The sequence below is a fragment of the Siniperca chuatsi genome, linkage group LG8 (assembly GCF_020085105.1).
Source record: "Siniperca chuatsi isolate FFG_IHB_CAS linkage group LG8, ASM2008510v1, whole genome shotgun sequence".
Lineage (NCBI taxonomy): Eukaryota > Metazoa > Chordata > Actinopteri > Centrarchiformes > Sinipercidae > Siniperca > Siniperca chuatsi.
The window spans coordinates 11,903,059-11,928,800 of NC_058049.1; the positions used below are offsets into that span (position 1 = coordinate 11,903,059).

Consider the following 25,742-nt stretch of genomic DNA (forward strand, 5'->3'; position numbering starts at 1 on the left):
GTAAAAACAAGCACCCTTCGTGCAGTTTACTGATTTTACATTCCATGATTTTATAAAGAGTACGGTCTAGACCTGCTCTATAAGTGAATAGAGTGGAAAAGTGTAATGAGATAACTTCTGTTATGAATTGATGCTATATAAATTAAATTGAATTGAATGATTGATGTTTACATGTGATTATTAAAAATTTTATATATATATTTAATTTCTGATAAATCTTATTTTCTAACCTTGGATTGTCATTTGGAGGTACACGCATGCAAAGTTAGCTTGTATAGCTGTAAAGAATTTGTTACAGGAGTATATTACCCGTGGGCATCAGCTGCTGTAAATCTTCAAACATCTACAGTAATTCCAGTTGTGGGAAACAGCCCCAGTGGCTGGTCTGCTCTTGTCATTCATCAAATGTGTTTCCCACAAATCTCAGTAAGATGGCTGTTGCAAGAGATGCTTTAGGCAAGGCATCAGTAAAACTCCTCCACCATGGGAGAAGTCCCTGAATGCATCACACACGACACACTCTACCCCTACAGAGCAGGAAATCTGCTCTATACATCATGAACGCCACAGTAAAGGTTAAACTGAGGACATGTTTGCAGTTTGCCCAAAGCTAAAAACACAAAATATTGCAGTTAGTTGGACAAGTGCCCTTATAGTATATGTTATATGTTATGTGTTTATGTTAAAAAAATGTACTATTGGGGCGCCTCGGTAGCTCACCTGGTAGAGCGCATACCATGCATCAAGGCTGAGTCCTTACCGCATCATTCCCTCTCTCTCTCCCTTGCCTTTCCTGTCTCTCTCCACTGTGACTATCTAATAAGGCAGAAATGCCAAAAAAAATCTTAAAAAAAAAAAATTACTATCAGCCAATATATCTTTATCTGATTTTTTTTTAAACTTCCAATTATCAATATTAGTATCAACCTAAAAAATCCAGTGTTAGTTGGGCTATAGTCTGAATAAGGGAAAAATTTGGTAATATAAAAACTTTTTCTGGACCTGGGTGTGGTCCAGTCATACATGAGTGCACCTGAACCAGGCAATCTGAGATTGTTTCCAATTGAACTCTAATATTGTTTGTGTGCAGCTGCAAAGCAATCAGTACTCCCACAGGAAGAAAACTAATGCGCCTCTGTCACTATAACCCCACTGGTAAAGTTTTTGGATTGTAACCATGAAAATGGAAATAATTTAATATCTTACAGCTGTATGAGTGGAGAAAAACATTCAAGGTCAACTTGTTAAAACACTTTTTTTTCCAGGGTGAAAGAGGAGCATTCTCCATTTTTAATTCATATGTGAAAACAGGAAAACAATCTCTTTTCTTCTCAATGGTGGTAAACCACCACACGTTGCTCAGTGGGGTGGAAGGGTGGGTGGACAATCAAACTCTAGTTTAGATGCAAACACACAAACCAAGTGTGAAAATGAACTAAGTCAGCACTTTATGTAACTGCTTCACAATAAAAGCTGTCCAGTGGGTTGCCAGTGGAAAGCTTTAGATGTGAAGCAGCAAGAGGAAGGCTTTTCTTTGCATTAAAATTACTGTAGCGTAATATGGCAAAACGGGAAATCACAAATCACTGCGACTCCTATGGTTTGCTGGATTGAGTTGTACAGAGCCAGTGGAAAGATTACTTCTGAACACCATTTCTGGCTCTTTGCTCTATGTGATGGAGTGAAGAACTCAGCAACTCAATGCTACTTTGAATTGAGAGGTGTCGGTTGAGTTGGTCTGAGCTCTTTGTAAAGAAGCCCTCTGGCCGCCTCTCTTTGGTGGTGTATCTTTAGTTTTTCTTATGAGCTAACATTTCGTGAACCATAACCAAATCACTTAGTTGCCAAACATTACTACAGAACTGATTTCTTTTACATGAGTACAGTAAACAAAACTATTATGTTAATTGATCCAATGTGGTGACTATTTCTATTAAAAGTGGTGTAGTATAATTTTAAGGTACATGGACTTCATACTGTATTATTTGTTTCTATGTTTCTATGCACTCCCTCGCTGTGGTGACACAATGTAATGCAATACAACCACTATGCAACACAACATTAAGCAATGTAATGCAGCACAAGATGGACAAGCCTGGTTCTATTTCTTTCTCTTTCAACATATTGCTGAACTCTCTCCATCATGACTTCTTCCCAAACTAAGTAGTCTGACCAAACCTGGACCTAATCACAAACTAGCTAAGAGTGACAACATGACAACATTTTTTTTGCATCTCAATCTACTTTGATTTAAGGCTTACACAGTGAGGTATCCCTTGAGATTTTGAAAAAAAATGCATATACACACGTTTGAATATATACCCTTTCAACTAAATGCAGTGCTACTGTGTCATTGTGGCCCATCACACACCTTCACACTTTTTGCCAGCTCTCGCAACATCTCTGCAATTGAGAGAGAAAGAGACGGGGGAAACTGCTCCTATCGCCTTTGCATTAATTAATCATCGAACCAAGCACTAAGCTTCTGTCTGTAATCTCTCAGACTGATTGGGGAGTTGGATTTCTATTTGACCATGTTATTTACTTTGGATGTTAACTGTCAAGAAATGTGGGGATGCAACAGTAATTAGCATGCAACAGAGTTTCCCAACTGTGAGAACATTGAGTTAGACTGAATACAAAACTCAAGGTCTGCTAAACAGCAACACAACTTTATATTTACACCAAAAACATTGCGATTAGGATTCTTATCCACAGCTACCAACAGTGTTGAGCTGGTAGCAGTTTCGTGTCGTTCTCAAGGACACACAGATGTTGATTGTTACCTCAGCTGTTGCAGCATGAATCTTTCAGTCGGTCTCTCTAATGCTGGGCTCCATATTTTATCTCTTCTGAATCCTTTGCTTGAAGCTAATCCAGAAAATGAAGAGGTCAGCCTCACATACTGGCAGACCTTTAGCCTGGCCTCCCTATAGCTTAGCAGGGCAAGAGTTGTTCTTGGCAGCACCTGGCATGTGATGACGATTCCATTACAGCACAGGCAGTGCACTATTTGTCTCATCCTCTGTGTGTGTGATGGAAGCAGAAGTGATGGTTGAGTGTACTGTGAGCTGTGTGTGTTTGTTTGTGCATGTTTCTGTATGAGTGTGTGATCCGGAGGTCTCCTGTGTGGTTTGAAGCATTTTGAAACTTCTCTACAAAAGTGCCGGGGCCATTCTTTGATGGATGACGTGACTTGGACGTATCCGAGGGCCCGGGTATGCTCTGATTTTAGTCAGAAACCTCACTCCAGTCACGCTGCGTGTGTGTGTTGTACTTATATGTGTGAATTCACGCCTGTTATGGACTGAGAGCCTGTTCTGCAGGGGCCACAGAAAAACAGTTCTTCTCTGATTCAATTACCACAACAAGCTGAGCTGCAGGGGCAACAAGAGGCTAGGGGACAGCACGGTCTGCTTCACACAAGTTTCCTGACACGTTTGAACAAAGAGGCCTATCAATTCTGAAAAGTGCACTTACAAGCTTGATTTCACCTTTCTGTCTTTTCTCCCTTAAAGTGTCAAAGCTTTTCCCACATGCCTTCCTGCAACCGGCAGCCCTGATGTGATACCTAATCCCTCATTTGTCAGAACTCATCTGTGCCAAATTCAGTTTGCAGGAAATTACCTTACAGTTATTTTTCAGTCGCTAACGTGACACTGCAGATGGTGGCATGCTTCTTGGACTCCTTATATAGCAGTGTATATGTTAACCCTGTGTTTAGCAGAATTGCATCATTGTGATTATTGTGTTTGACTACATTCAGACTCAGAAATCTTAAAGTGTTCGTCTGACTTCACTTATGCTTTCATCTAAATATCAGTCCAATTAAATGTTTGCAATGTTCCCCCTCATTTATAGTTGTGAGCAGTGACACTTAGACTGACTGCTTCTCTTTCTGACTCTTGCTCTCGCTCCCACTCATCATGTCTGATGTGACAGTGCTGGCAAATTGTGATGTGCAGGAATAATGATATTTGAGTGCTGGCTTCTGGTGTGTAATTGAAATACTGGGATGCTTTCAAATTGCCACCCCCCACCCTCTCCCCACACCATAGGTGCCAGCTGTGCCACTGATACAAGAGCAGTGGTTTCCCCAGACATCTCTCATGCTGCTGGCAGGTGGCAAGCAGATGAATTCTCTGTTATTTGTTCCTGATTTACTTCAACAAGCCTGCAGCAACACTAACCTGTAACTCTGTGTCTCTCACCTTGTCTTGCATGTGCCACAACATACTGATTATCTGCTTGTTTTGCAGTGACTAACAGCATGGTGATTTAACACTGTTGCAGGTAGATATACTGCGTAGTGTCCTGTATATTAAGAAATGGTGTTTTTGGATGGCAGAAATGCATGGTTCGGCTCGGATATCACCCAATTCTGCATATACTTCCTTATACTTAACAACACAGCCAACACAGAGGCAACTAACCGTTTGAGAGCTAAAGCTACATGTACCAGGCTAAAGGTTTGCATCCTCAACAGTTGATGATCCATGTAGAAGACTTGGAAATAACGAAACCGCATTGTTCTTGTATTGCAGTGTAGAGCTAGTGAGTCCTAGAGTTAAAAGTATGATAAGGAAGAATGTCAGATCAGACTGTTATTTAATTCTAACATACTTGTTTAGCTACATACTTAAACAATCAATTAAGGCAGAGGTTAGATTTATGCTTTATTATTAATTTTCTAGCAGTATGTTTCAGTTTTAATGTTACAAGAGAAGAGGCTTTGAGGATGTGGACTAACTGATGTGTTTGGGAAACTTAATGCGCATGTAATATCTCAGGTAATGTGTTTAGTTGGGGTTGCTGTAGATGTAAACTTCCCAAATCCAACTGAGATCAGGACAGAGCTGCTAATGTTACCTAAACTCTGATATAGTAGCATCCATGAGCGGCTGTCACACAGTGAATGTGCTAATTGTAACCTATAACCCCACAAAACAGTGTAGTTAGCTAATGATATGCTAACTCTTGGTGGTAACTCAGGGTTAGGTTACGAATGTAGGTAGGAAGATAGTTAGCCAGACTTGCAAATGTTTGCAGCTTATGTTAGAGCAGATAAACACACTGTTTAATCCGTTCACATTTTTGATCTTGTGTTTTTGGAAAGACTAAGAAAAAGACTCCTCCAAACTCTTTAGATCCTGAGCATCTGTCTTACTACAGCCCCATGCACACTGCTTCAATATGTGGAGAAATCTAAAGCTTGCCGTGCCTGGTTATGGCTGCTAAGCCATGATTGGATTATCACTTTCATATTTGTTCCCTACATTACTTGCTCAACAGCAAAGCGCTGACCTTCTCATAGCAGGGTCAACAAGTCCCTTCCAAATGTATATTCTGGCAGTTTGACATGTAGACATCTGCAACTTGATATAACTACCCAAATTAAGGACAGTGCAGACTAAAGAGGCAATTAAGCTCCTATGCAAAATACCCTAGAGTATGACATAAATTGCATTAAGATGTTTTTATATGATTTAAAAAGACATGCCTTTTTTATAACTACTTTCCACTGTTAACAGGTCAGTTTTTAAAATTCTGACCCAGATGAGCGGTGGGCAAATCACAGGGTCTGCAGGTTACAGGATGATCCATGCATTGTTATTGGATTACCAGTGAAGGTTTAAAGAATCCAATATATTTCTTTTGATGACGTTTTAAGTTTTGGATGTTTACAAAGCTAATACTGTGTTGACATTGTGGATAGTGGGAGGGAGTGAAATACTGCAGATATCATCTGCAGTATTTGGTTGGTGTGTTGGAGGATGTTACTGTTTGCTGAACTAATCGTGTGTGTGTGTGTGTGTGTGTGTGTGTGTGTGTGTGTGTGTGTGTGTGTGTGTGTGTTGGCAGGGTGCGGCTAGAGGCCTTCTCAGACAACAGCGGGAAGCTGCAGCTCTCCCTGCAGGAGATCATAGAATGGCTGACAGCCAAGGACGAGGAGCTGTCTGAGCAGTTGCCCATAGGAGGCGACGTGGGGGCCGTCCAGCACCAGAGGGAGTTTCACCAGGTACAGTAATGTGGAGGATAATACCTCTCCAGTGCAAATATTACACATCCAGTACAAATTTTGATGGGATAGAGTCTTTATTCTGTCCAAGGGGGAAATTAATTTCCACAGAATATCAACTCACTCAAGACAAAGATACATATATAAATCCATAAAAACACACACACATACTTAAATTGAGTCTATACATACAACAGACATACATACATGCTTTCACAGGAGTTTTGTGTTTAGTATTGTGTATGGCAGAGGGGACAAGACTCCTGCTACAGTACAGAGTGCCCTTTTCCACTTTAAAGTCTTATATCTGCGTCCATATGGGAGCAGTTTGAAAAATGGATTGAGGGTGTGCCCAGGGTCATGTGCTATGATCTGTGCAATGCGTGTGATGGCTCTGTCATTGAGATGTGAGAGGCTGGGGGAAGGGAGGCCAATGATTTTTGAGGCAGAGTTTGTAGTTGGTGGTTAGTGGGTGAATTTGTCGCTGGAGACAGTTAACATGGTAAAGAAACACGTGGAGCTGTGGGGTATCATCGGTTGTATGCTTTTACAGAGCAGCAACAGAAGGTGAGGAACTGAATAAAGTGTTTGGAGTTTACAGATAACAGAGTCTTTGCTGGCAGCTTTTTGTAGATATCACAGATATTGATCAAAGCTGAGTTTATTGTCCAGAGACTGTAGAATAAAAAAATTGATTCTAATCCTGTGTTTCTGTGTTAGTTGTTCAGTTTTGTCAAATATATTTTCAACAATTATTTTTGAGTATTTTTTGATGTTAAAATCCTTCTCTTTTCCCTTGCTGTAAAACATGAATATAGTTTTGATTACTCATCTTGAACTCAGTGGTGTATACATAAATTAATCCAATCAAACACCCACTTTTGAGCAATCCAATCAAATCTGAGTGATTTGATAAAACTACCTCCGTTACATAATGGAAGATAAAGCCACTCCAACTGCTGTTTCACTGTTACTTTAAGGATATTTAGAATGAGTTTACACTCAATTGACAAGACAGAACTAGGGCTGCAACTAACAATTATTTACATCGATTAATCTGTCGATTATTTTCTTTATTAATCATTTGGTGTATAAAACATCAGAAAACAGTAGAAAATGTCAATTACAATTTCCAAGGGTTCAAGGTTATGCCATCGAATGTCTTGTTTTCTTCAATCAATGATCCAAAAGCTAAAGAGATTCCATTTACTATAATGTAAGACAAGGAAAAGTTTGGCATTTTTGGTTGAAATTGATCTTAAAATGATTTATCGATTATCAAAATAATTCTGACCATCAACTAATTGGTTAATTGACTAATCGTTTCAGCTCTAGATTGAACAATAAGGCAGTAGACAGTTTTTATTTGATAAGACATTCACCTGAGCTCAGAGGTTGTGTGTTTTGCAGTCCAGCATTTGGTCATCCTGTGATTTATTTAACCAGGCATGTTCTTATTCACAGCTGTGGCCTGGGGGATTAGTTGTAGCAGGACAAAGGGCAACACATGCAGCACATAGACACACAGTCTGCACAGTACAACCATGATTTTAAAGACAATCTGTGACTCTTTGGTAAATAAACACTTTGATTAACACAGAGCCACATGAGGATTAGCTGTTTCACCTCTTTCATCTCTTTGTTGTAAGTTTCTCATGGTGATCAGTTAACGGTGATGTGCGTGCTGAATAAAGGCTACTAACAAGCATTTTATCATCTATCATCAAGCCTCATTGCACACCAAATACTAAACACAAAGGTGGAATTGCGATGTTCTCATTACACAATGGTAAACTGATAAGATTGGTAGCCATTTTAACATATAGTTTTTTTTTTATTTTTAAAGTTTAAGGCAGATAATTCTCAGATAATACCTCCATGATTCAGTGATTTGAACTAGCCTATAAATCCCTTCAAGGGCTTGTGTGGATAGAAGGGCACACAAGCTCACAAACTCAGAGACTTTGACCTTATTGCTCATGGCACAAATTAGCGCTTGTTTATCTTTCCAATAAATATTTTCATCCTCATATTGAGGGCAGGGAACCAATACTCTCTCTAAAACTGGGATCATAATTTGATTTAGATTACTTGTTGTCAACTGGTTCTACAGGACACAGTGGCAGGAATTCAACTGAAATGTTGTCTATTTATTTTCCCTTTCAGGAACACAGACAAAATAACATTTTCAACATATGCCAGTTTTTTTCTTACCCACACACGTGTTTAATTTATTTTGTCTTCCTAGACATCTTCTCAGGTCTGTATTGGTGTGGACAGACTGTGCTCGATTGATTTTAGTTTGGTTGCACCTTTTATATTGTGCTCACAACTTAGACCTTGTTTAGGATATATTTCACCTCACCTGGACAAGACCAGCTGCTGCAGTTGAGAGCAGTGACAAAAAACTACAGACATGTTTTTCACCCTTACCAGAATACAATAAAATAATAAACTTCATTGATCCCCAGGAGAGAAATTAAGAATACAGGAAGTCACCCAACAAGACATTAAGAGTTACTGTTGATGTAGTGAAAAAGATTTTAAAAATCACAAAAATGATTTCCTGTTAGATATTAATTCAATTTAGCCAGTGTTACCCATGTTAGTGTGATGCCACAGCTAGTCAGGACATACTTGTAAGTGGTATGCATTGTGTGGAGATCCATTTTGCAGGCCTGACTCAAATGAGTCTATTCTTATTAGTAATAAAAAAGAAACACCTGCAAACACCTGTGTGTATGCGCAGGACCTTTAACCACTATATACAGTGGAATGAGGTGCTTTTGAGGGCATGCTCTTTTTCTGTGTAAAGGTTCTGCACACCCACACAAGTGTATTCCATTATTTTGGCTGATTATACATCTTTTTAGGTTAAAGGTGGTTGGGGCTATGATGGGATTTTGCTAAGAACCCCAAACTACAGGTGTAAATTGTTCCATCTTAACAATTGCAACAAAATTAACAGGAGATATCAAATAAGCACAGTATTAAATTCCCATGCAGTCCAGAGAAGAGGGCTAATCAGCAAATAAATGAAAACACATCTGTGGGTGGACCATATGAAAGTCTCTGGTCACTGGTAGTATTAGATAGATATAGACACTCAAATTGAAAGCTCTTTTATGTCAGATTTCCTTAATTTAACAAGTTGACAAAATAATTGGAGCGAGTTTCAATATTATGTCAGTAGCTTTTGTGTTATTGGGCAGATCAAAAGAAAGTAAATGGCTTTCCTGTGTGTTATGATACCCACTGGTGGGACAATAACAAAAATCCCAAGATGTCTTTAAGGGAGGAAAGTCTCTCCACTGAAATCTTTTTAATTGACATGTTATATAGCCCTGTGTGCGCTGTGTTGGGGGAGACTCTCATAAAGCTGGTACAGAAAGGAATTGCCCAGCAGGCAGTGTGTGTGTGTGTGTGTGTGTGTGCCCCTGTCAGATTGTTGGCCTGTTCAAAAATAGCTCCAGACAACAAGCAGAATATGATGCAGTACCTACATCATTGCTGAGATAATGCTTTTAATTATTATCTTTGTTATAAAACAATATTGAGCTACCACAATATTTAAATCAAGAAAACAATAAAGATTCAAATTAAGGCTTTGGAATGTACTTAAAGGTGTCTGTGAAGGGTAGAACTGTTAAAATTGATGCTTTTTGGATTCTTGCTCCTGTGTGACAGGAAGTATTTGGAGAGACGCTACCTGGGATCCTCTGGATTTTCTTTCATTTCCCAATATATGACCTTAGTTGTGAGTGGGTGATGTATCTCAGCAACTGGAACTAGTGTACACATGCCGACACACACACACACACACACACACACACACACACACACACACACACACACACACACACACACACACACATAGTAGCCTATATTCTCACACGCACACACACGCACTCGTAATTGGTTCTGTAAATACTGCAGAGTTTCCCTTTCCACCTTTTTTCCAATTTTCTGTGCTGTCAGTTTGTGCAGTGTCTCTGAAAGGCGACTCGTATTGACAGTGAGAGGTTTGTGGCTCCTGCTTCACCCGACTCCAGCTCCCACCTCAACCTGTGAAATCAGCCTCCCAATAACAGGACAACGAAAAAACCCCCAATAACACTTAACACTATCCTGCAGTTGCTTCTATCCCCCTTCCTCTCCCTCTTAACTTCTCTTTTCTCCTTGTCCTTTCTCATCCCTCTTTTGTCATACACCATGTCTGCTTTTCATGCTTTAAAGCCACCCTTCCTGTTCTCTCTTTCCAAAACTATCCCAACAAACATTGATGGCGCTGCTTAGTGCTGCACAAGCCTCCACTAAGTCACTTATAGTATTCACTGTTGAACATGCCTCCTCTTGTCTCCTTTTCCTCTCCTCTCCTCTGCCTCTCCTCTCTCCTCTCTCAAATGTTCCATTTTCAGCACAGCACGCCTTTATTATCCGAGCTGCCTCAGCTTCTCGACCGTCTGGTCGCTCTAAAACTTTTCCGACAAAGCAGAGATGGAAATTGCATCCCAGTTTTCTGTAGAGAATTAAAGCGTTTTAAGAAATGTGAATTATTGATCTAAAGTGGATTTATTCTGATGTCGTTTTCGTGTGTGGGATGAGTTCCCTCTGTGCTACATTTTTTTTGTGTGTGTGCATCTGCATGTGTGTTGATTTGGGAGCAGGTTTACTGTATGCATATGGGGTGGTGATGGAGGGAAGATACAATATATTTGTGAGGGCTCTTGTGTGTGTTTGGGTGTTGGGATAAGTGAGCATTTCAGCAATGGGAGGGATTTATGTGTTTGTAGCAGCTGCAGAATCTTCTCTGCCTCATGTGAAAGGGAAAAAGAAATGAAAATGTATCCTCTGTGTTGTCAGTGGAAGAGGGACCGTCCAGAGCGAGGAGTAAAAGGAACGCCATCAACATGTTTACACAAAGTCAATGAAGCCATTTCCTCCCTCTGACTTTTTCTACCCCATACATAATGTATCTTAATCTTATCTGAAGGCTTCGCTCTTAATGTTCCTTCAACCAAAGATGAAGCCTCTGAGTGTGAAATTTAGCTGGAATTAAAGTTTTAACATGACAGCTGGCTCAGGGAATCCATGGCTCAGCTCCTCTTTGGGCAGCAAAGCAGCTAAAGAGAGGATGGAGAGAATAGAGAGCTAGAGAGGATAAAAAGAGGGTGAAGGAAAGGAAGGAAGCGAGGAGGAGTGAGGATTGTGAGGTTGAGGAGGGAATTTGTTAGTGATTAGAGAAAGAGTGTGAGAGAGGAAGACAGACAGCAGGTTTTCTCCATGACTGTTGCACTGGGAATCTTATCTCATCACCACAGCTCCCCACCGTTGCACACTTTTGCATGTTTGTTTGGTGCCGGCTGGTGTTTGCTGGTGTTTCATTGGGGGCTTTCTGTTTAACTCTGCTTGTTGGGTGTTATCAGGCCTGCCGGGCTCTGGTCCTAGTTTTAAATAGGCACTGAAACACCGTCACTGCTGCACCACTCAATGCTGCTAATTCCAGCTAGTAATGTAGATTTTCAGCTGAAATTGTAATCTCTTCATACTGTAAGAGGATTGAGTGCGCTGGCTTCACCTAAATAAATTACTTTGAAGAGAGGGGATATCCCTGGCATTAATTCACACACCTGCAGTATATTTTATACAGAACAAAGATTACTGCAGAAGAATGAAGAAGGCTGACACACTGGCTTTCTTCAAGGCCCTGAGGAGACTTTGGGTGTCTGCTCAGTGGTGGAGTAAAGGCGTGTGTGTGTGTGTCTTCTTGGGCATTGAGCTCTTCGTCTGCAATTTGCATAGGGAGTGCTGTTGAATGTGGACCAGAGAACTGTGCTCTCCAGCTAATTGGCTCTTCTGTGCGAGCAGGCCAGTTGACCAGTGCTCCCAGTAGATTTGGTCTCCTAGTGTGCCGTGGGCTGGACAGCCATGTAATCTCAAGCACTCCTACCAGTAGACCGCTGCTAGTGTTAGTGTCTTCTGTTGACTCCTATAGGTAACCCATGTATAGTTTGTAACTTCTGAATAAAGAAATAACATATTACTTTTCTAAAAAATTAAAAGCCAAATTCCTAAACAATAAAACACACCCTTACTCAATTCAATACACTCAGGGTTTTTTCTGCTACAGCCTTACTTGTTCTGGTATGACCAGTAGATTATGGTGGCTACATGTAGGTAACGTTAGCAAACATTTCATAGATATAACTGTGTAACTGAGTCAGTTTTCGGAATTTTTGAGTCTTCTCTACTTGTGCTACTGTTACACTATATGTTTATATGCATTTACCAGCATCCTGTAACTGCCATTTGTAGCAACAGTGGCTTTTTCCCCCTGTTTCAACTAATGTTGTGTCACAATAAAGGATCCTCCAAAGTCTCCATTTCTAAAATGAATATGTGATAAGTGGCTGACAAAACTCCTTAAAATGCGACCAAGAAATACAATGTTATTTTGCCCGAATTTAGAGGACAAAACACATGTCAGTATCCCATAATGTTCTGTGCGCTGGTCAGTTTCTTAATGTTGTGTTCAGGCAATCCTCGTCAACTTGCAAAGACTGGAAATATCACCACATTTTATGTACCAGGTATTTCCACTCAGGTGGTCATTGGTCACTGGTGATGCATCACTTGAAAACGCCACTGTAGAATGTAAGTAATGGAAGTCAGACATAAACTCTACTGTTTGTTCTTGTTAGCAGCCTGGGCATGTTGTGAATCACTTACAGATAAATGGAAGTCAAGTCAAGTCAGGTTTATTTATGCAGCTCAGAAATACAAGTTTGTCTTAGAGCTTTACAATCTCTATAGTATACGACACCCGCTATCCTTATACCCTTGATTCAGATAAGGAAAAACTAGTTAAATCAATTTAAATGGATATAAATCAGTTGACCATTGCTGTTTGTCTGGTTGCCTATTTAAATCTCTACAATCACATGGTGCCATGACTGTAACATTCACGTTTTTATCACATTTTCTCACTTTCTTCACGTTTACAGTAATAAATTGTTTCTTTTTTGTATCTGAAGAGCCCCCTCTACTTTTTTTGTTTATTTGCAGGTGTGTTTACCATTAACATGCTACACTATTTGCTAGTTTCCCATCATATGTTGAAGTGAAACATCATAACTCGTACTAGGGATCATGGAATTTGGCCCAGTGGTATTTACAAAATGTTTGCTTGAGGGCAGTTTCTTGGTGATAAACCTGGAGATGTTTGATGTTACAAGTTGACAAGAGCTGTTCAAATGCACTGCGGCTACAACTAATTATTGTTTTCATTATCAATGAATCTGTTGATCATTTTTTTAAGTAATTAGTTTATTGTTTAGTCTATAATATTTCAGAAAATAGTGTAAAATGTCCATCAAAACTTCCCAGATCCCAAGGTGATGTCTTCAGATATCTGACCAACAGTCCAAAACACAAAGATATTTAATTTAATTTAATTTAATCAGTTTAACATTATTCAATAATCAAAATAATTGTTGATTTTTAATTAATTTTCAGTTGTTTGACTAATAGTTTCAGCACTAGAATGCACCATTACTTTTGGTCTCTGTCAGGCAACGCCGTCTCGTTTGAGGAGCCGGCAACTTAGCCTACAGGACTCATCTTCCTCAGCTACATTGTTGACTGAACCAGCACTTGAATTTGAAAACAGCTTATGTCTTTCATTCTCTTCCACTTAGAAACCCTGTCCCCTCTCTGTTTGTCTCCCGGCAGGCATTCATGGAGGATGTCAAGTCTCGCGGGCCGTTCATCTACTCAGTCTTGGAGTCTGCCCAGGCTTTTCTGGCTCAGCACCCCTTCCAGGAGCCAGAGGAGACCCTAACCGATGGAAAAGGTCTGCTCCCCTCATACTGTGTGCCAACTGCTGCGCCAGCCAAAATATCATACTCACAACCTCCCTCGGCTAAGCCCCAGAGTTCATTTGGTAGGACCCAAGATGAATTCTTCCATTAGTAGTTATTAGCAGTGATCCGTCCTCTGATGTCACACTGAGTTTAGGGAAAGTGTCTGGGTCGGGACCAATTAGCTCTAGCTCAACAGCTCTACAGTACCATCTGCTCAGATCAATAATACTCGGTTATTTCTCCACCGACAGGTCCTCTTCGTAATGTTTGATGCTTACCTGGGGAATACCGTTGCAATCTACCTTACTGTGTTCTCCTTGTGTCTCCAACTTGTTTTGCCTCCTTCCTTTCTCTTCTTTCCTTACATGGAGTTGGTTTACTATCCTTCTCCAATCATTCTCTCTTCTCTTGTCTGACTTCTAACCCCTCCTCTGCTGTTACTTCCCTGTCTGCTCTATTTTTATTGTTCTCTGTTGCACCTTTATCCTTTTACCCCTGCGTGGCCTCCATCTAACCTCTTCCACCCTCTGCAGAGGTGTCTCCACGTCGGCGGATCTTAAATGTGAGCCGTTCGGTGTGGAAGCAGGCGAACGTGGCCAGTGACCTGTGGGAAAAGCTGACGGCGCGCTGTGTGGACCGCCATAGGTCAGATGCTCTTTTTTTAACAATGAGTATACAGTATCTTGTATAGCTTGTGTGTGGTTTCTGCAGTGGTAAATTTACTCAGGTACTTTCTTTAAGTGCAATTTTGTACCTGTAATTTATTGGTCCCGTTAGGGGTCGCGGGTGACTGGAGCCTATCCCAGTGACTTTGGGCCTTAGGCAGGGTACACCCTGGCCAACTCGTCGCAGGGCTAACACAGACACAGACAAGGACAGACAACCATTCACTCTCACATTCATTCAATACGGGCAATTTAGAGTTATCAATTAACCTACACATGCATGTCTTTGGACGGTGGGAGGAAGCCGGAGAACCCGGAGAGAACCCACGGTAACACGGGGAGGACATGCAGACTCCACCCAGAGAGATTGTGTGACGTTGGTCTGGTCCGGGAATCGATCCCACGAACCCACGATCTCCTTATTGGGAGGCAGGAGCTTTAGCCGCTCTGCCACCGTGCACCCCACACCATTACATTTCAGGGGAAAATATTGTACTTTCTACTCCTCTACATTTATCTGGCAGCTATAGTTACAAGTTACTTTACAGATTACTATTCTACATGAAATAAAAACATATGATAAGCATAGATAATACAATGCATTGTTAAAGATTAAACAAGTGGTTCCCAACCTTTTTAGTTTGTTAACCCTTACAAAACATCTGTATTGGGGCCCCTTGTCACATTTCAGATGCTTATGAGTTATTGGCATTTCCTCCAAAGAGACATTTCACCTCTAAACCTGGTGTCATTTGAACAATTGATGGAGGCTCAAAGAGGCTTTTTTTCACAAAAAAGCAAAGATTAGAGAAAGGTTTTCTGCTTTATCTTGTTTCCTACACCATTAATCATCTAACGACCCCCCAGATTTAGACTCTTTGAAAGGGGCCCAACCCCCCAGGATGGGAACCACGGGACTAAACTACTGAACCATATTTAAAGTAGTTTAAACTACCTTAAGTACATTTTGCTGATGATACTTCTGTACTTTTACTTAAGTAGGATGTTGAATGCAGGACTTTTACTTGTAACTGAGTATTTTTACATTATTGTATTGGTACTATTACTTAAGTAAAGCATCTGAATCTGCACTCTTTGTCTTATTATTGGGCCCAGTAGTTGTAAAAGCACAAGTTAAGGGTTGTAATTCCAGTTTTGGTAATTATTTCTTGATTAAATTAATAATTATAGGTCATCAGGGAGTTAAGTAAATTCTACAGTCCATGGGCTCTTGAAACCCAAAACCAAAACAAGTTGGCTTATCTTTGTTATCTAAAAGCTAAAATTTTGGAGTAAATACGTTTTTTTTTTCTCTTTGTGTGAAGAACTGGATCATGCTTGAATAAAAATGTGCCACAAGGGGTGGAAGATTGCTTCTTTTATTTAATTATTGTTTGGGTTATATCTGTTTCTTCCTTTTGTTTTGTATATGTCAATGCTGTTGACAATCTCTCTTTTTTTCCTTTTTTAAATAATTATGCTATATGTAAATTAAAATGTAAATTAATAATAAAAAAGATTATTCAAAAAAAGACCATACAGCAATATGCTAGTAACCTTTAGAGCTATAAAATCGAGAGTTTTATTTCTCCCTGTGACTGTGTGTGTGTTGATCCATAGCAGGGTTATGCAGCAATACATTACACGTAATGCAATTACCATAACCTGATTACAAAATGTGGCAAATATAATTCATTACAGCAACAATTAGGAAAACACATTTATCAACTTTTAGATAATTGAAAATGCAGAGTTTGCTGCTTCAGATATTAAAATGTGTTTTCAAAGAAAAGGCATTTAGATTATGAAATGATGATATAAAATAATTTGCACATAGCCCTACTGAAATGACTGTCTGTAAATTTTAATAAATTATGTGTTTGACTGCATGCTCTATGGATTTTGATAGATTTTTTGGCTTTTGCGCACATTAGCTCCAAATTTTAATGGTACAGGTAGCTAACTGTAATGAATTATATAAAAACCCCCAGACACATGGAGAGGACATTAGAGCGTCTACTCCAGATCCAAGCAGCGATGGAGGAGCTGGCCATGGCTCTGGAGCAGGCAGAGGGGGTGAGAGACGCCTGGGAGCCCGTCGGAGACCTCTTCATCGACTCTCTGCAGGACCACATAGACGCTACCAAGGTAAACACACACAGACAACCACACTGCTTTACATACATGCTCTCTTCTCTCCTTTCTCTTTATCTCTTTAATACACACACACTTGTACTTGCAGATACATTATCATGATCCCCAGATATAAATAGTTTTTACCTGTGTAGTAATGTAATTGTCTCCTTTGAGATAATCACCTACGGCTAGCCCTGAAAAAGCACACAATGTGACACTCTGACATCCCATAAAAACAAACATCAAAACAGTGACATCCAACCTTTTTTTATCGCAAAGACACAGCAGTGATATGTTACTCATGAATAAGTTAAAGAGATCTGTATCAGTAAATGTTTGTTTTGGTTGCCTACATACACATCCCTGTACCGATCTGACAGATGATGACTAGGACGTGGCACTTCAAACTGACACGGTGAGATGGCAGGGGTTTCAATCCTCAGTCGAATACTGTCGATGTTGTTAAACAAATGGCAGGTCATTGGTTTAGTCATTATGGAGTGTTGAGTGCTGCAGCTGCCTGTAATTGTGTAGCGCTATTCATTAGAAGTGAGGGCACTTCACAATAATCATGTCACTGTTTGGACTCCTGTCACAGCCAGCACATGTTCAGCTCGGTCTTTAGGGCAGGCTTGTCAGTTGGCCTCATCTGTAGTCCCTCACTCATTAACATTTACACACCGACACATACAAAAGCCGACACATGGATGCATCAGAAACCCACATTATGCACAATTGCATACACACGTGTAGGGCTGCAACTAAGGCTTATTTTCAATATCATTTAATAAATGAATCATTTGGTCTATGAAATGTCAGAAAATAGTAAAAACAAATGCCTGTCACAGCTTTCCAAAATCCTAAATTGACATCTTGACATCTTGATCAACAGTCCAAAACCAAAAGATATTAATTTACTATTGCATAAAACTGAGAAAAGCAGCAAACCCTCACGTTTGGAAGATGTACCCATGCTAACATGTTTTTTTATGCAAGAAAAAAATTACTTAAACAATTAATCAATTATCAGAATCATTGCAGATTCATTTTTTGTTGATTAATTGTTTCAGCTCTACAGTCATACAGTATGCACTGACACATACATTTGTAGACAAACAAGCGTGCACTCTTGCTCCTAGACTCTTATAAAGATAAAGTTGATGCATTTTTTACATTTCTGCTTGTCATTTTTGTTGCCTCTCCCTTTTACATTGTTCCTGCTGGTGTCTGAACACAGTCAGCATATTCGTAGATATAAGAGATTAATTTCCTGCCATTAAAAGAAGCCATTTGGTGGATTTCACATCTACACACTGTGAAGAACAGCTTCCACAGGGTTACAAATTGCTCAAGCTACAGTAGATCATCCATCATGGTAAACACGAAACTAATTTGATTTCAGCAACATTTGTGTTTGAACGTTATTTTAATGTGCTGGAGTTGAATATTTTTACATGAATTCAGATCCCGTCATTCAAATGGCACTCCTAGGAAGAAATGCAGGGAGGTAATCCATCCCTAAAAAACATGTAACTTCAGGCTGTCCTAGGGCTAAGTTCGCTGAAGTTCATGCCATGCAGTCACAGCTTACTAGTTTTGAATGGTGCACAGTACCTTTCACTTCCAGTCTTTTATTTATGTCTCTACCGTGTACTGTCAAATAAAGACATCAGTGCTAAAAATAAATAATAGTAAAAACATGTCTCGCAGGCATATTTTCTTGTCACAATTATGTCTTCTTTATTTATTTACTGGGTGTTGTTGTTTGCCCTTTTAGATACAGTATAAATTACTTTCAAGTTAGGTTCCGGACTGTGAAGTTTGTAAAAAGAACTTTAAAATCTACAGCAAAGGTTTTCACACACTTAAAAAGGAATAATAAAAACTGATTGCATATACCCTACAGTGCAAAATGATGAGTAAATAGACTACCATATTTACACATTAGCTGCCCACACACTCACACTGGACTATTGTTGTGGTGTATCCTGAATTAGACACTGTTTTCTGTATGCAATCCCTGGTTTCCCTCATTGTTCACATATAAAATCTACTATGAACAGATACTGGTGCTATTCCAATAACATTATACATTCTTTTCACTTTGATTTAAGCGAATATATGGTTGCTGCCAAATAGTTTCTATAACAGAGCTGACGGCAATAATGGATCACATTTCAATTGATTTTTGTTATTATTTAATTTGAGTAGAGTTTGTCCAGACTGGATGTTTGCTTGTGTCTGATATTTTTCTAAATTTAATATGTTTTGTATTTCAGCTGTTTTCTCTTTCTCTCTTTTATTCCACTTCTCTCTTTTCCACCCACCTCTCTCTACCCTGCTCTCTGCTTTCTCTCATACTCCTGCAGTTATTTAAGGAGGAGCTGACCCAGGTGAAGGAGGGCATGAAGCACATCAATGATCTGGCCCACCAGCTGGCAATCTCTGATGTCCATTTGTCGATGGAGAATGCCCGCGCCCTGGAGCATCTCAACAGCAGATGGAAAGTGCTTCAGGTAGAGTTCACTGCTGGGTCTATGCTGTCTGTTTGACATTGTCAGCAGCAGCTTTTCCAGCAGTCAAATTCAAGGGAGACATTAGACAGTGATTCCAGTGCAATTTTTGTCCTAATGCAAGTTAAGGGTTTATGTGAGGCTCCAATGATGCCTGCACCCCAGGGTTCCAACTGCTTTATGTCTTTTTGAGCTTGTGAAGGACATTGGTGTGTTATAGGGGATGGATAAAGGGCCGTGTGTGATGAAAAATTCTTAGAAAGGGTGATCAGAGAATGTTTGCAAGCTGATAGATGAATGCCAGTTACTCACATGGATCATTAAAACCACTGAACTAAGGCTTTGTTCAGACTGCAGGTACATCAGATTTGTTTCTCAAATTTCTTTCTTTTGTTTCTCATTAGATCTTTAAGACAGACTGTCTGCATCATTATTTGCAAGTGATCAGATTGGATGTGTGTGTCCAGACATCACCAACCTATCTGCATGAATTGCTGACATAGGCATCAGTAACTATGTACGCTACAGAGATCCATCATCTCGCCCTCCAAACAATCACGCTGTCCATGGATGTATTATAAGAGCGTCTGTGAGCTGCTCTGATGCACTTCCATCACTCTGGATTTGACGTCATCGTTGTGTGTCGCATTGCGAGTGACGCAAAAGACACTTTGAAATCCTATTTCAGGCGGTGGGAACCTTTGTTACACATTGTTCCCCGTCTCTCTCTCCCCTCATTTTCAGTCATCTCCTTACTGTCAGCTGTAAATTAGTAATTAGTAAAACAAAAGATCCACACCAGTGTGCAAGCTTTACCTATAGCTCCCTAACAACAAATCTTGTATATTTAACTTTTTTGCTCACTTTTTGAATGCAGACTGTATAGTTTTAAGTATATTTTGGTGCATTTTTGCCCTTATTAGATAAAAGACAGTACAGGATTACATTAAACAAAGATCCCTGGCCGAACTCAAACCAGGGACGTTGCAATTACATGTTCAATGTCTTAAATTTTACACCACCAGGACGCCCGTTTTGGTTTTAGTTTTCCCACAATTCCAGAGCAGCCATTTATTTCCATTTATCTAATGTTCATTCAAAATCAATTAACAGACTTTGTGTTGTGTGTTATGTTGTGATGTTGTGTTACCCATGACAGTGAAAGGAAATGGGGGAAAAAGGAAAATGAACCTTGAACGGCAGACAAAAAACAAGCATGGTTTGCAAAATGGTCAGTTGTTACAGTATATAAAGTAAAAATAATTTGTAGTAAAAGGGCTAATGTGTTTAACCACATGGTCTGTCAACATAAGGCCTGTGAAGCTGTTTACTGTAAAGTCATCTCTATGAGCAGCTATCTGCATATGAATGCAAAATCTGTAGGCAAGGGACAAGATTTTGGTATTGATAGCGTTCTGGTTTCTGTTTGTAGTTTGTAGTAGCCTACTGACCAATCACGTTTGAGCAGGTTTTGTTTGCATGCACGTAAACAGTCCGTGTGGAGAGCAAAAGAGCGCATTGGCCGAAATTCAATCTCGGAACCCATTAGCTGTCGTCTGAAGACGATTTAGCATTCATATGCAGATAACTTACCATTCTCGCGTCTCAAGTTGCTAATCGGACTGTAAACATGGACGAGGAAGTTTTTGCCCAGATATCCATTATCCGTTATCTGTTATCCGGATATCCGCTAGCTACAGTCGTTAGACGATAATCATTAGGTTCCGAGATTGACTGTGAAGCAGCTGCAGCAAGTTTTGAGTTTACATTAACGGCAGAGGAAGATTCCAACAGCTTTAACACTCTACTCTCAGTATGGCCCTGGTTTTTAACAGTTGTTGTTTTTTAAGCAGCACTTGATGTGTTGAGTTGAGCTCACTATTTTTTTAATAAAGTGCCTTGGATTCATTGAACTGGACTTGCCCTCCCCTTGATGCTTAGCTTAATGTATGGATGCATTGTCTAGTGAGCATTACTGTAACTCTACAGCGTGCAACTTTCAAGCTTAGGCTGCATTCTCTATCAGCAACCTCTGTAGTGCTCCTACAAGCACAACAACACCCCACTCCGCCTTCACTACACCTCACGTGAGAACACCCTGTTCCCATTATATAACCTTCCTGACACCCTATCCACAGCCTGTCGTTCATGGCCTTGTCATAATATTTTAATTGCCACACCAGCCTCTCCTCCTTGCTGTCTCTCTGTCATCTGATGGTGGTTTTAACGTCCCTTCAACAGTTCTGAGAAATAAATTTCCAGTATCCACCTTGCTCACTCGCTGCTCCCTGACTCTTTACGGCTTTCATGTTGCCTCTGTGGCTTTGAAATAGCCCAGAATGAAATAGTTCATGGGGAGAACAGAATGAAACAAAACAGAGCAGATCAGTATAGACTAGCTGTGGGTTTGATTTGTAAGCCAGTGTTTTTTTCATGCTCTCTGCTCTGAGTGAAGCAGATAGTTGATTGCTTCAACTTAAGCCTTTATCCTCTAAGTGAAACCTATTGGACTGTTTGCAGCAAGTATTTACAGCTACATAGAGTCCCGTGCTGGTGCTTCCTGACGATTTTCTCGACATCTTGGCTTAGGTTGGAATATTGCAGCATGGTTAGTCTGTCCTTTGCTCAGTCCACCGCTTTGGTCCAGACTCAAATATCTCAACAATTACTGGATGGATTGGCATGAAATTTTGCACAGTAATTTATGGTCCCCAGAAAATGTATCTTAATGACTTTGATGATTTCCTGGTTTTTCCTCTAGCGCCATAATCAGGTCATAATTTCAGTTTGTCCAGTACTTTGGTTTATGACTAAATACCTAATGCTAATTAGCAAATGTTAGCATGCTAATACGCTAAACTAAGATGGTGAACATGGCAAACATGATACCTGCTGAACATCAGCATGTTAGCATTGTCACTGTGAGCATTGTAGCATGCTGACATTAGCATTTAGCTCAAAACTTTGCTGTGTCCATGTCCAGCTTTTTAGACTATTACACTGTCTCCCAAATCCATACTACACACTGATTCTAAGCAGGTTTTTAGCATGTAGGGTTTTCACACGAGAAAAGTGACAAAATAAAGTATATTCAAACCAGAAATTATGCATACTAAATACAGTCAATTTTGTGTGCTGCTGATGCACACTATTCTCCTACAATACAATGCACAAAGGAAATGGCAGAGTAGCTGACAGCTGAAAAAAATAAAATAAATTGTGGGTGGTGGTGAAACAGCACCAAAAAAACATGGAAAATGAACAAATAAATATTAGATCTTAGGGAAAATATTTTGATGTCTCTTTGTGAAGTATTCCCAAATTTGCAGTATGATTGACATCTGATGTCACTTATTGTATAATTTCCTGTTAGTATAAAATGGTACATTGATATGTCAGTATACTAACTGCTAAAACAGTATATTATCATGATTAGGATGTTGTACATACTGTATGGAATTAGTATATGGATTTGGCACACATCTTTTGTCTTGTTAAAAGGCACTCCTCCTGTGTATGGTTCTCATATTTATTTCTAGCTGTGTTGATCCATTTTTAGGATACTCGTATGACCAAACTGATCAAGTGCTCTTTGCATGAAAAACCAGTGAGGTACTTCATATCCTACAGATGCAGCTATACAGGCAAGCTTTTTTGTGTGGGATAGAATGAGCGTGTATAAATCAATAGGAACATATGTCAGACTTAGTTTTTATACACATTAATACCTTCCTTCTGTTTCAATTAAAATATCTGAAAGTTTTTCTTTCATAAGGGTCATGATGCATAGTAAAGTTTAAATGATTGTTAAAAGCACTCAGATATTCATAAAACTCCAATGACACATTTTCTGGAGCCTGAATTATCAAGGAGACATCCTCTACAAATTGTCGCCAGTCTCATGTATTTTAGGAAAGGATTGTTGGGAGAAAACTATACAGAAATTGGGGCTCATCTTGCTCCCCAATGATGTCCCTTTGCATAAGAGGTAAAAAGAATCTTCATGAAAAAGTTATTTTACCAGACAATTTCTGCTAAATCTTTGATGCACCGTGTGCTACAGTAGGTAGGGCCTCCTCTGGTCTTTGATTCAGGAAGTAAGTGAGAGCCTCTAATCCCCCCTGGTAATCAGCATTATTAAAAAGGATTTTAGCATCCATAGTCAGCAGCAGATATTCATCTCCCAGATCTTGGATTGTTCTCAGAGTTCCTGTGATATCAGTAAGCCCAAGTGACATATGAAGTGTTGCAAATGGTTTTAGAAAAATAACTTTTCTGTGTATTTCAACCTTCTTTGAGCCGAGTGCATCCACATTAATTAATTTAAAGGCAATAATATGCACTGACCTGGCATCTTGTTATCTTTCACTGTGAAAGCAAGCAGAATGGAGAAAACATTTTCTTTGTCTCCCCTCTCTGTGTCCCATTTCTCTCTTAATTAAAATCATAAGTGCTAAATCCCAGCAACATCCTGTGCCCTGTTGATTTTGGCTGCTCTGACACCAGCGAAAATGTATTTCCAAATTTGATTTGCTAATATTTGTCGATCATGGATAATTTAGTCATTTGTCTTCCTTATGGCAGCCCAAATTGCCTGTACAACAAATAGATTGTACAACACTGCATAGTTGGCAGTAACATCTCCACGGCACATTGACAATGCTCTATATTAGTCCCAACCAATTTAAATCATGGTACAGATTATAGTGTTATATTTTCTGACGAGGGAGCAATGACATGTGTACTATATACTGAGAAATGCTAACTTAATATATCTAATGTTACACATTACGACTCATTGCCTGTGCTTCTCTTTGAAGTCTAGAGGCCCCTCACATTTTCTCCTTTCTCTCTTTATCTGTCTTTCTACCTCACCGTGAGTGGATTTACCTCCCATTGTTTGAGGACGCGTTTCAAACATCCAGCTGACAATGATTCATGTGCTAAATCCAATACATTTCAAGTAAACCAGGATTAGGCAGACTAAATCCCATTTGGTGAGAAACATAACTGATGTGAAATGCTTTTGCAAAGGCAGTGGCAAACTTAATTTTGTCAATGCAGTCTCCATGGTCATTGACGCACCACATGTGAGGCTTTGCAACTCACTAATTTCTTCTTCTTTTCCTCCAGCTCTTTTCCACACTGACACTGCAACCAGGAACCGTTGTCCTCGTTTCAACTAAATATATTATTTTGTAATCTCTGTCTTCATTTCCTACCTACTGCTCTTCAAAGGCTTTCAAAGTCCTTCAAGAGGGGCAGCGGAGGAAAAAGACATAATTTATATTCCGCAGTTAACTAATGGAGGAGAAGCAGGTGGTTTGTGTATGTGAATTTTTATTTTGGGGATTTGTGGTGGAGAGGGTCGAACAGCACGATTCCCTTTGATTTAACTCTGTATATGTGTGTCTGTGTGTCCTTAGGGTTCCATAGAGGAGCGGCTGAAGCAGCTCCAGGATGCACATAGAGACTTTGGCCCCGGATCGCAGCACTTCCTTTCCAGTAAGAGACCTCTTCTGCTATTTGAAGTTGTTACCTCATGTCATACACCAATCTGTGCCGTGCTGTGACAAGGCACCATTTCCCTGTGTGGGGGGGATGAAAAGAAGGATAGATGTATTGCAGTTTTGTTATGATAAGGCTATTAAACGCTGCCTGTGTGTGTGTGTGTATTTGTGTGTGTATTTGGGTTAGAGGTGGAGCTGGCAGGCTTTGTTCGTCTGTCTTCATCAGTTCCAGCACGCTGTTGCGATAAGCATCCCCAGTGATGAACAGGCATTGCTCATTTGAGCAGTGATACATATTTGTGAATTCTGTCTCTTCTTTTACCTGCAGCTCTTCAAAAGCTACAGAGAGGTAGCGGGGGGGCTGAAAAATGTGATTTAATTTAAACTGATGAAGAAATGGAAAAGCTGTGTGTTGCAGGGGTTTCTGTGTGAGTGTATCTGAAGTGATGTGTGCTTGTGTCTCCAGTGTCCTTGCCAACCCCATCCAGTTTTACTGCTGTCACGCTGGCTCAGAGATGCCACACTGGGGCTTACAGTATATAGCACTACTTCACTGCCAGCTTAGCCCACTGCACCCTGCAGGAATGTCTGCGTTTGCGTCTGAGTGTTTTTTTAATACACCAACATGCCTATATTTCACTATGTTGTGTGATATAGCACATAGTACATATGGTATGGTGCATATGGTGCTTATTGTACACAGGTGGGTTTGTGCCGTGGTGGAATCTAAGTGAGTACATTTACTCAAGTTCTGTACTTAAATATTGTACTTTGAATATTTACATTTTACGCTACTTTACTACATTTCAGAGGGAAATATTGTACTTTTTACTCCACTAAACATTTGTCATGTCATAATACAATAATGGACAATGACATGGAGTGTGTAGATCTGTGTGTGTATGGCGTGCATGCCTTTGTATCAGTGTGTTGGTGCGTATTGTTTGCCTCTTGCTTCTTCTAGTGCAGTATGTTCTGTTTGATCCTCTGCTGAACCCCCTGTGGTTCAGTTTGGAGGCCTGTTAAAACGCTACAGT

At 39.9% G+C, this 25,742-nt stretch overlaps 1 protein-coding gene across 2 annotated transcripts in view; it reads left to right on the forward strand.

The window, feature by feature from the left end:
- drp2 (dystrophin related protein 2) overlaps positions 1-25,742 on the forward strand; it is a 76,141-nt gene that overhangs the window by 13,981 nt on the left and 36,418 nt on the right. For both annotated transcript variants that reach the window (XM_044204371.1, XM_044204372.1), the window contains exons 3-8: positions 5,863-6,019; positions 13,751-13,871; positions 14,415-14,526; positions 16,538-16,694; positions 19,052-19,198; positions 24,622-24,700. In XM_044204371.1, the coding sequence (XP_044060306.1) occupies positions 5,863-6,019; positions 13,751-13,871; positions 14,415-14,526; positions 16,538-16,694; positions 19,052-19,198; positions 24,622-24,700 (773 nt within the window). The remainder of the gene's footprint in view (positions 1-5,862; positions 6,020-13,750; positions 13,872-14,414; positions 14,527-16,537; positions 16,695-19,051; positions 19,199-24,621; positions 24,701-25,742) is intronic.